Raw genomic sequence first — 12618 nt, forward strand, 5'->3', positions numbered from 1 at the left:
GTTAAGTCTTAACCCCAGCTCTTTCGTGTGAGCGAGAACGACATCTCGATGTCGAACCGCCATCCGCTCTGACTGAGCTAATATCAACCAATCGTCGATGTGGTTGAGTCGTGGAAGTGTGGGGTGAGAGTGCAAGGCCTAAGGAAGAACCAGTATTGGTAGGCTTTTGCCCCCAAAAACGAACCTCAGGAACTTCCTGTGATGAGGAAGGATGGAGATATGGAAATATGCGTCTTTCAGATCGATCGTGACAAACCAGTCCTCGGACCTGATCTGAGACATGACTTGTTTAAGTGTGAGCATTCTGAACTTCAGTCGCATGACTAAGCGGTTCAATAGGCGCAGATCTAAAATGGGATGCAACCACCGCCCCCCCCCCCCCCCCCCCTCCCCAATAGTGTTTTAAGGTCAATTTTATATATTAATGTATAGCGTATAAAATTTTATTGGATATTGGTATTGATTTGGCAATTGTGATATTTACTACTGGAGGTCCCCTCTTTCCTTGTCTTAGGGCAGTGCAGCGCACCCCCTCAGATGCCCATTCTGGACAGAGAAGGTAGGCATACCATGTTGGTTTTGTAAGGGTATGCCTCAGACATGCTCTGTTAGATATGTTCAGCTTGCTCAAGCAGCAAGAGTATTTGCATTAACTTGGCACATATAGAAGTACATTGATGTGTATAATGGATAAAAAAGGAATGACATGTTGATAGCTGTTAGAAATAGACCATCTGCATCGTTAAACAGTTGGTATGGGAATGTATGCTGCATTTGTAAGTAGCTGAGGTTGAAAGCACAAATGACAAGCTAGTATTTGTTAAAGCTCTTACGTTATTATGTGAAATGTAAATTTTTTTTTTCTTTTAAAGACATTCTTTGTAAATCGTCCTTTTGATTAGTGTTTACTTGTTTAGGTGGATGCAGTGGCTATTCCTCTAATGCCTGTAGGCAGTTTGTGCCATGTAAAAAGTGCCTAATGGATAATTGATATCATTGCACAGGCAAGGTTATGGTTGGTTATTCTATCACATAGTGCCATGCTGAAGCATATGATTTAAGTTTTGTGATTGTGAAGTTAAGTTTTGTACTTTTGAAACTGTATATTTGAACTTTTTCTGGGACATCGTCTTTCCCTGTTGAAAATTACGTTAAAGGCATTTTTTGAGTGTAAATTTTTTTCCTATGGTGATGTAAAATGTCACAGATCCTGTTGATGTAGTGTGCATACCAAAAGCTAATTTAATTATTTGCACGAGTCGATTACTTACAAAGTCAATGCAAAGTAGGGGTGTGCATCTTCATAACTGAGCAATACGCGTCTTGATTTGTAGCCAACGATACACTACATTAAAGATACATATGAAGCAGCTACTGATGCGATGCGATCCAATTCACCCCATTACGATGCAGTGCGATCCGATTTCAATTTGATTCAACACAATGCAATGGGAAAAATATGATGCTATCTATGCAATTCAATATGGTACAGGTAGTTCACTTTTATTTCTTTGGTTCAGACAGACAGCCATGTTAATCTATATTATGTGACTCTCAGGGCACGCCTTGGTCTCCGTAGTGTTGTGATGTGTTATATTCATGTAGCAGCAGTGGAGATGAGAGAACACACTTAAGAAACTGTTTAGAGAGGAGAAAGTTATTGGTCACTTTCTAAATAAAGTATAGCACATCTTCTAATAATTATATATAAATAGTTTTTTTACCAATGCAAATATGTTAGAAACTATAGATATAAATGCCAACTTGTATCCGATGCAAACTTTTTTAAACCGATGTTTTACATTGTTAACTTGTATGCCGATGCACCAATGCAAATCAGTGAATCTTACCATCCCTAATGCAAATACATGAATTTGCAGCGGGTGTCGCATTTTCCACAAATCTGTGATATACACATTATTTGCATCTTCTGTGCAAGTTGAAAAATTTCAGCTTGAGCAGATAATTCATGTGACACGTTGTCACGCAAGCCAATCAGGGAAGAGCTTATTGACATGTCCGGTTTCACATGTCCGGTTATATCAGAAAATGGATGAGAGCATTATGCAATGTTTCTATTCACACGAGTGACATGGAAAAACATTCTGGGAGTAATCTAGAGCAACAACGCAATGCGAATATTCATTTAGCTTTGCACACACCATAACTATTACTGAACCTGGAGCATTATGTTCAGTTGTGTTTTTTTGGTTGCATGTAGCTTTCAGGTCCTTGACTCAATTACTCATTGAAAGTCTAAACATCTTTGTCACGTTTTTATCCTGTAGGTCAAGTAATCCTATTGATCGTAGCTAGGGATGCATCGATCCTATACTTAGTATTAGAGCCTGACTGATATGGGTTTTTTGGGGCCGATACCGATATTAGGGAGTAAAAAAATTGGCCGATATCGATAAATCGGCCGATATTCTTTGTGTATATTATAGTACAGTACCAGTCAAAAGTTTGGACACTTTCCAATTCGTTTGTCCAAACATTTGACTGGTACTATATATAGAATACAGTATATACATAAACAGAATATATATACATAAACACATTTTTTGCAATGATCACTCAAATGTGGTGATCAAACACTTATAATGGTGACAGAGATATGTAAGGGCATTTAACAATTTAACAAACTTGCGATGAGTGCGATGCACAAAGTAATGGGGTGTTAGTTGTAACACACGTGGTTTGAATATTTATTTTACCATAGTAACATTGAATAATAAAAAATTTACTTACGCCAGAATTTAATTTAAAATGAGAAAAATCTGCTATTATTTTAATCTCCAATCTCTTATTTATCAGTTCAGATATTTTTATTTTTTTATTTTTTTTTAATGCTTTGATTACTAGCAGAAGACATTAACCAGTTTTAAATTCCATTTGCGCAGATGGGGCACGTTGTAACACTGCGTTACAATGTGCTATTCTATGACATTAGCGATGTAATTTACACGATTTACTTTAATTAATTTGAATGAGAAACAGGTGAATAAAGACTGACAGTCAATGTTTAATGTTTAGAAATTATGTCAAGACATGTAAAGCATTTTTGCTCGTTTATGTGGGCCATCCCAAGCATGGTTGCAATGTGTTCATTGTCAAACTCCAAAATCAGATTATTTTTAATTCTTAAAAGCCATTATTTTATTTGAACAACAACAACAAAAAAAAATATATATATTTATTAACAAAATATTTTAGTTTGTCTTGTATATTTTTTTCATTTGATTCTTCAGCTCGAGGAGCCCTCTCAAACGCCACCCTCCACGTGTTGGAAGCCCCCCGGGATCGCTAGATCGGTTGGCGCCGGATCGCAAATTTAACCACCCGTAACTCCCGAACCCCGGGGGCGGTCTCATTCGAAAGAGGGCCTCGAGACGTACACTTGATTCGCGTTCGAGAGGGTTCCTTGAGCTGAAGAGATCCCCCGAATTTGGTGCGGATTCGCCAAGCCGTTACGGAGATATGGCCGTTCAAAGTTTCAATGGTTTTCCATTGACTTAAGCTTTAAAGCGTTTCATCCAGGTCGCCAGTAGCAAACAATGGAGCACGCTCTGCTGGACAAACTAAGTAATTACACCATTTCAAGCATTTTATCTGCATTTATATGTTCTGTAAAAAAAAATTCATATCGGCGGCATATTCGCCGATACCAATATATCGGCGACAGGCTCCTAGCGGCAAAACGATATATCGGTCGGGCTCTACTTAGTATCGGTATCGGCTCCGATACTGACATTTTCTGCCGGATCGGGTATCTGTCAGACGAGACCGATCAGAATCCGATATTGTGCGAATACTATTGTGTTATTGTTAAGCCCCACAAAAGCACAAAAACATTATAAAGCACCATAAAGTCAAAGTCCAAGTGTTCTGAAGCCATTCCATAGTTTAATGTGAGGTACAGATGAATATTTAAGTCATTAAATTGGAGCGGCAGTACTTATCACACATTTGACAAGATTTTATGTTTGTCATTGGTGCTCAGGATCTGCAAATCATTCTCCATCATCCTGTCAGACATTTCTCCTTACTCTGTGTATGTGGTAAGTGAACTTTCATGTAATGTAATGCAACAGGCTACCGCTAGCAAGCGGCTAACCTTTTAGTGGCTCTGTATAACGCGCCATTTGTTTCACGTTTTGGGCACACCCCTAACCCCGCCCCGCCCCGCCCCCCGATGCCATCGTCCATCACGATGTTTCACTGCAGACATCGTCAGATGCCAATTTGGTAGACATCGCCCAACCCTATTATATATAAATACATTTATTTGTTTTCATTAATGTATTTTACAACAGTATAAAGAGCAATGTGTAAAATTTTACCAGAATTAGTCCTACACTTATTCGCTTTTATTTGTTCCCCACTAAATAATGTTATTCCGCTGAATGTTTAGATTTTATAAAATTGTGCACTCATGATTTTTCTAGAATAACTTTTGCTGCTAAATTATCCACTAACCTAATTTATAATTGTATTTTTGTCATAGATTATGTATTTTTTCATTCGTTATTTTTCATTGAAATGAAGTCGTCTATATTTAGTAGATTGTGTTTAACACAAAAAAGAGTGACGATCAGAAGTATAGAAATTCTACATTGATTTAAAAAAATAAAACTGATCTGATCTGAAAAAATGGTATCGTTGCATCCCTAATCGTAACTTGGATCATTAATTTCAGTGTGCAGTGACTTTAGAGCAGGGGTGTCCAAACTCGGTCCTGGAGGGCCGGTGTCCTGAAGAGTTTAGCTCCAACCCCAATTAAACACACCTGAACCAGATAATCAAGCTCTCACTAGGCATACTAGAAACTTAAAGGCAGGTGTGTTGAGGCAAGTTGGAGCTAAACTCTGCAGGACACTGGCCCTCCAGGACCGAGTTTGGGCACCCCTGCTTTAGAGCATGTGACTCAGGCATGGATTCTTGCTTGCTAGTAAATGATTCCCATTTTCTCTCTCTCATTTTCTCTCTTATTCTTGTTCACTCACTTGCCAATCGCTGTAATTCAGGGATCTTCAAAGCCAGCAAGGTTGAGAGACAAAGAGATGTAGCCAGGGCCGTCCTTAGGGGGGTGCAACTGGTGCGGGCGCACCGGGCCCCGAGCTTGAGGGGGCCCCCCGGTGAACGGACCGAGGGGAACCCCACCTAGTTAGTACCCACGTAGTTTTGGGGGTACGTGTGGCTTATGTGCAAAACTCGTGCAGCAGACGCAAAGCAAGCAAGCAAGTCATTAGGGCTGTGAGTGACTGTGACGGGGCTGGATCTTTTGTGCAAATAATTCACATTGTACAAATTATGCTTTTAATGTGATCTAAACTTTAAACGTACATTAAAATAGAAACAATAAAGTTCTTGAACATCAAATATAGGGAACAGGTTGGAGCCCATCTCTTGTCTCATATCTTCATGTTTTCTCCTAATATTCCACAGCAACTCGCACACCATTTGTAAATGGGCAGAAAAGCAAATAATATTTTCAGCACGAGTGAGGCATTTATATTGGATGTTGAGCTGTGGGGTAAGAGAAACTGAATACTGGCACATGTGAAATACTCATGTGTCCTGCTGAAAAAATAGATATAAAAAAATGTATAATTCATTCAATCAGCTTGGTAATTCATTACTACGACTAATTAATTTGTGGCTACTGTTCATGTTTCATTCATTTTTTCCCTTGTTAACCTATGATTTAACTAAAATGAGGGAACAAATTAAGTCGTGAGAACGAACTCATAATTCGTGGCCACAATATCTTTTGTGTTTCCCCGCAAAATTCATAATAAAAAATGTGTTAAAATTAATTATAATACCAGTCACCAGCCATGCTAATTGATCTTATGAATATTCACGTATTTATTGATCTTTTCAATTTCCTTTTATATAGTGTCATTAGGGATGGGTACCGAGAACCAGTATTTTTTTAGAGCGGTACATAATTGGGTCGATACCGGAATACCGATAAGCTTCAGGACAAACGATACTGTTATTGATATGTGCATTATTTTATCTCTGTATACTTCAATGTTAACGTCGAATTAGATGCTGCTGCTTGTCATTTTCCTTCACTGAATGATGTGGCCGAGGTTTGCTCGACGTGCGTGTGATATCCATTCATATGCGCGGTGTGTGTTTGCGTGCAATCATTCATCGCGGCAAGAGTGAAACGTTTGAAAGTGTGGGCTCACGTTACAAAACTAAGTGACACCAGTGTCAGATGCAATATATGCAGTAGTGTAATAGTGAACAAAGGAGGCAACATTAGTAATATAATGAAACATTTACTAACAAAATACAACTTCTACCTCAAGCTATGCGCTGTATTAGGCTATGTCTCCCACCTCCAACTGCAACTCGCGAGACACATTCACATCAAATCAAGGTGATTCGGTATAGTTACACTCACGAGACACTGCACTTATTCGCAATCACAAAAGTACATTATTTCCGCGTTCTTTAAAGCCTTGCCGGTTAAACATTTCATTTACGTGCTGTTCTAACATGTGCTAAAGTGAAAGTAGACCAGTGAGAGAAAAACGGATGTGTGCTCTTAAATCGGCAGTACTAAACATGCTGCCGCTTGTCATTAAAGGGATAGTTCACCCAAAAATTTTAATTGTCATTATTTACTCAGTCATGTTGTACTAAACATGTATTAATTTTTTAGGGCTGCAACTAACCATTATTTTGATAATCGATTAGTTGGTCGATTATTTTTCCGATTAATCGGATTAAAAACAAACAATTTTCTTTTTTTATTTTATTGACAAAAACACACTACTCCACATTCTGCCCAGTGTCCTTAAAACAAACGTTCCAAATGAATGCTATGGAAACATACAGTGCTTAACAATTTATTAGACCACCTGCCATAATAAAGAGAAGACCTATTTTAGGAATCTGTCAAAAAATTGTTTAAATCCAAAAAATGTTATTGTCATTTATAACTAAATACTTTTATTCACATAACAAAAATGGCCTCCTATGCCCTTCATAGCTTGCATTCTTGCTGGCATTAAGTACTTTTTGACTGTAATTGGGTATCTGAAAAAAACACTATAAAGCTCTCTGCCTTTCTTTCATAGATAACAGCAATAATTATATTATAGCATTAGAAACAGCCTACTACTGTTACTAAAGAGCTTATGCATATTGGAGGACTAACCAATACAGAAAGCTAAAAAATGATTTTGGTAATCACCAGTACTGTTAGTTTAGAGCAGTAGTGGCACAAACCATAATTTGTTAAAAACCTTACATATATTTTTTTTTAATAAATTTGTTAAGCATTGTATATAGTGAATATATTTTAAATCTCTGCATTAAAAATGTAAATATTAATAAAGATGATAAAGACGAATAAAATCACAAACTCCGTGGTAACCAATAGGTAAGAGTAATGTTCTGCAGGAACGCGTTCACTTTGACCACAGTCACGTCATAGCCCGATTCGGACGGTAATTCTTTCTCATATGGACGTCTGTAAAATAAATGTACTTATCACCTCAGTGATAAAACTCATGGATTCCGAATAGGCCTTAGTGTCATTTCTTTATCCCGTTAAAGGCGGTTTTGATGCGTCTGATATTTATATTCAGACAATTACACGCTGTTATCCCCTTACAGTTCCTACTCTCATAAAATGTGCAATGCATGTTGACCGTTAAACCTTTATTTAACTTTCAACAACAGATATTTCAGCACAATTAATGTTTTTGCGCTGATTATTAATTGTCTCTGTTTTCCGTCTGTCTGACGCGCTGGCGCTCATTCAGTAAAGATTGAAATTGAACACCGACTGTCAGGACGGACCTTTATGCAAAAATGGAAATGCTCATGTCAATTTGTGTCATTTATACATAAGGATATGACCGTTAACTGAAAGTTTTTTTGCGCTGAGGATGCACATGCATCTGTTAAAGCGCCTGACAGGGCAAGCCATTACTCTAATGCATTAGCTTAAAGCTTAAAATAAAGAATTCTCATGTTTTGGGCAGCTTGGATCACATAACTCTCCTGCAGCATCTCATTCTGTTTCCTCCACTATTTTAGATGCATTTTGTCGATAGAAATAAGTAATTCAGTGCTTTAATTTGACGCGACAGGCTGAAGTTGGACAAGTATGTAAATTATGTTGGACGTGCACTGTGTGCAGACCCGATTAATCGATAATGAGAATCGTTGTCGATGATTTTCATAATCCATAATCGATTTGATCGATTAGTTGTTGCAGCCCTTTAATTTTTATTTATTCTTGTGCTGAACACAAAAGAAGATATTTTGAAGAATATGGGTAACCAAACAGTTGCTGGTCCCCACTGACTTTAATAGTAGGGGGAAAAAAATATGAAAGTCACTGGGAACCAGCAACTGTTTAGTTTCCCACATTCATCAAAATAACTTATGTTCAACAGAAGAAAGAAACTCATTCAGGTTTAAAACAACTTGAGAGTGAGTAAATGACACAATTTAAATTTTGGGGTAAACTATTCCTTTAATGTTAATAAAATAAAACACAAAGAGAAAAATAACTCACTGCTCTTGACTGAAGAACTGTTGCTAAACAGTTGCTAAAGTTCAGCAGTAATAAAATAACTTGAAATTTTCAACTACTTTTCACTTCATATCTTTTTGCACCAAATAGTATCGATAATACCGGTATCGGTATCGATAAAATGTAAACGATACCCATCCCTAAGTGTAGGGCTGTGACGGTGGCAGATTTTTATCACCGCGGTGGTAATGGACCAACTACCGCCGTCAGGTGTGTTTGATTATGGTTAGAGCTAAACTCTGCAGGAAAGTGGATCTCGTGGGCCAGATTTGAGGATCCCTGGACTACGAGATGGACACTTGCTGCTTGTACTTTGTAGCACTTTACTTTTTTACTTTTGGATTTCATTTAGTTTAATGAAATAGTTTAATAAAATATTCTTAAGTAAAATTGTAGATTTTTTTTTTGTGGGAAATTAATCGTTTAGATGAATCGATTAATCAAATTAGTCGATATATTAATCTAAATAAAAGTAGTCGTTAGTGGCAGCCCTAATCAAATATAAAATAACACTGCATGTGTTCACTGTATAAATTAAATCGAATAAATCTGTATTAAAGCTACAAAAGTGATTTTTCTTTGTGCTTTGTTGACAAATCCCCGACAGAAAACTGATGCTGCGTTCTCTTTATGACATACTGACACAAAGTTCAAATGATTGGCAACGGTCGCTTTGTCGCGTCCAGTGTAGACAGACTTTAGGGGCGCGTTGGAAATCGCCAGTCGTGATATTTTCTCCTTCTTTCCAAAGCGCTCGAGAGCTTGCGCTTTCGTGGCGTCTGCCGTTGCTAAGAAACCGTGACCTGCGCTCTCCACGATGACGCGGAAGTTTCAGCAAAGAATAAATGGATTTCCAGCACTGAAAATCGCGTGCAGTAGCTCTGCTACTAAATGTATTTAAAATGGGTATCTCTGTACAGCTGTCGTGTCCGGTGTAGACATAATGTCTGTGTGAGCAAAGAAAACAATCAGTATAAATATAACGATCAGTAGCCTATACTAAACATCCTGCGATGTGACTATCACGGATGCGCATATCGCGATATCGATGCTGAAACGATATATTGTGCAGCCCTAGCTTTACGTTCTGTCACGCAGAGCTCTCACACTGCAGTGCTCTGCAGAGAGAGCAGAAAAGACTGTTTGGGGGGGAGAGGAGGGGGATCGGGGCCATTGAGTTCAGTGGGCCGTGGCTCAGCAAAAACATTGTCTGTTTGTCTGAGCGAACATTGTATAAGCAAGCAAAACCCACTGCTGTGAGCCGACCACGTTTTGCAATCTCTGTAAGAGGTGGAGATCAAGTGTAATAGTCTACTGTGTGTGTGACACTCTGTTATCTGTTATACATTTGAATGTCATGCATATATATGTAATATTAATAGATGGGTTACAACAGTCAGCCACGCAGCACGAGTTTCACTAGTATTTCCATTGCAATAATGCTTCTGCTTTTCGTTTTGAAGCACATGTGCCAAGCAATTTTACTATTTGTTGCTTCAAATCATTAATTTCCCAAATTTTAATGCGAGATTTTTTAAAATGAATTATAAGTTAGTCATTATTTAATTATTAATCACATTGTATCTATAAATGAGTGTCTCTTCCTTAAGATTTTTTGTTGTTGTTTCTTTTCTTCCACAGGGCGATTAAAGCATTTCAGGAGGTGCTTTACATTGACCCTAGTTTCTCAAGAGCCAAGGAGATCCATCTGCGACTCGGCCTGATGTTTAAAGTCAACACAGACTACGAGTCGAGCCTCAAGGTATGTCTTTTAACGGCCAAGTCTCCTTCTCTATATTACATTTAAACATTTATGCTTTTGGCTAGGGGTGCTCCGATCAGGATTTTTGAGGCCGATCATAGAAAGAAGTATCTGCAGATACCGATAATCTTCTTTTTAAAGTCTTCTTTTTATCATGTAGAATTATTTATAGTGATGATCCAATCAAGATTTTAGACATTTACTCAGGGCCTGAATTTCATTTTTGAGCTTAAGCGGTGCAGAAGCAGCACTGACTGTGCTTTCACACAATCATTTTGATTTCAAATTCAAACAGTGTTACTTAAAATGCTTTTTCAGCATTGATTCTTTTTTTACACTGTACAGTAATACAATCTTTCATAGATGTGTTAAACGCAATAAATATAAGAAACACATTATTCAATGCTTTTTACTTGTGCATTTACTTCCACATTTAAATATTTAGTTGCTCAAGCAAGTGGCAAAACATTTAAACTACTTTTCTTACGTTATCACAAACATTCTAAATTAAAACTTATCATTGACAGAAACAGTCAGCACTACTGCCTTTCGCATTAAATCTTTATTACAAACAATTCTGCGCTCATAAAGCACTTTATTTTCCTACCTCCACGAGTGCCATCTATTATTGCCTTGTTTATCTAAAAGTGCTCTTTTGCTTTAAACCTAGCCAAAAGCCATAGCCTATGTGTTGACTGTGAAACACAATAGACTTTAAATATATGCATTTATGGTGTAATTACTACATTTTCGTGTAAAGCCATGTTCATATTTACCGCAAACAATGCGCTGTTACTTTAATTCAGCGCTTGCATCGCAGAGAAAATAGGCTCGTTGCGGAAAAAATCTCTGCACTGCTGCAGACGCACCGCTCGTGGAACGCACTGCTGGACAGCAACCGCATGCAGTCTGTGAACGCTTTAATCCGGTAACATGAGCGCGGGTAAAATACGCACTGCATACGCAGTGCAAACGGAGTAATGTGAACCTGGCGTTATGCGTGTGCGCTGCGAGTGGGCATGAGCGCACAGTCTCCAGGAGAGCGTGCGAGCGCTGAATGGTTAAACACTGGCAAGAAATAAAAAGAAATGCAATTTATAAACTTTAGTGACGATGTGACACTGCCTCGATTGTGCGAGTGTAAATTCCTGTGTCAACTGTGCAGCTTGCTTATAGTGCAGATGCGATGTGATTTAAAGCCATTTGCGCATTTTGAGAGAGAAAGAGAGAGAGTGCGCGGTGATGCACTCATGCATCCTTTTCCCTGTTTGTGAAATTACGTCTCACATAAGGTTTTCAAACTTCATAAGTAATTTAATGAAGAAATATGAATTGTACCTCACCTTAAGCATTATAATTATTTTACCCGTGCTGGACAGAGACTGAGACGGTGCCGCTGCATGTCATGCTAATCCTTTGATGACCGGCACGTCATCAGCTTGAGATCGTTTTTTTGAGATCGGCCTTTTTAGAGACCGCCGATCAATCCATCCCAAAGCGATTATCGGCCGATCAATCGGAGCACCCCTAGTTTTGGCATGTGACTAGCATTGTATTCTAGCATTACATTTTTGAATTTGTGCATGCCCTGGAAATCCAACCCTTGAACTAAAAACCTTGGCATTGCTAGTCCCATGCTCTACTATTGGAGTTACAGTAGCTGCATGCTCTATAATGTATTTTCTAACAGGCTTAAATGTTGGTTAAATATGCCTTAATACAAGATACTGGCCTTCTGAATGTGTTTTAGGGCCCAAGCACCGATGGTGTGAGGACCCTTTTGAAATGTATGTGTTTATTATTAAATATTGTGATGCTGGTGTCAGTAGTTTAGTTCAGACTGTTGGCATTGTCATTGGTCAAGGATAGTATTGGAGAAGTTTTCCCTTTGAAACGGCAGGCCACATTGTCTTATTTGATGCACACCTTTTACAGTTTGCCTTTTTAGCAGTATGATACCTGTAGATTAACTTGGTTATACAATAGGTGTCATTTCTGTGGGCAGATGTTTTTTTCTGTTATGCAAAGAGTGTTAATACTTATAATTAGGGCTGCACAGTTAATCAAATGTGATTGTCATGTTCATCTTGTCAGTAAAGCCGGTTCTGTTATTAGTAGCAGGGCTCCAGACTGAAAAAATATTAATTTGCGAGTGAAGTTTTTGCTGAGGTCGCCACTGGCGACTATATATATTTACATGTTATAACTTGCATGTAATGCCTTTTTTCCTGCTTGTTTTGCGATAGTTTATAATCGATACTGATATGGCTTCTTGTTATCAAGATCT

At 38.1% G+C, this 12618-nt stretch overlaps 1 protein-coding gene across 8 annotated transcripts in view; it reads left to right on the top strand.

Moving 5' to 3' along the window:
- kdm6a (lysine (K)-specific demethylase 6A) overlaps positions 1–12618 on the top strand; it is a 79972-nt gene that overhangs the window by 17863 nt on the left and 49491 nt on the right. For 6 of the 8 annotated variants that reach the window (XM_016251295.1, XM_016251287.1, XM_016251289.1 and 3 more), the window contains exons 6-7: positions 515–559; positions 10211–10331. In XM_016251295.1, coding sequence (XP_016106781.1) covers positions 515–559; positions 10211–10331 — 166 coding nt within the window. The remainder of the gene's footprint in view (positions 1–514; positions 560–10210; positions 10332–12618) is intronic. The other 2 variants (XM_016251290.1, XM_016251291.1) reach the window with 1 other exon arrangement.

The sequence above is a fragment of the Sinocyclocheilus grahami genome, unplaced genomic scaffold (genome assembly GCF_001515645.1).
Source record: "Sinocyclocheilus grahami isolate Dianchi unplaced genomic scaffold, SAMN03320097.WGS_v1.1 scaffold1036.1, whole genome shotgun sequence".
NCBI lineage: Eukaryota > Metazoa > Chordata > Actinopteri > Cypriniformes > Cyprinidae > Sinocyclocheilus > Sinocyclocheilus grahami.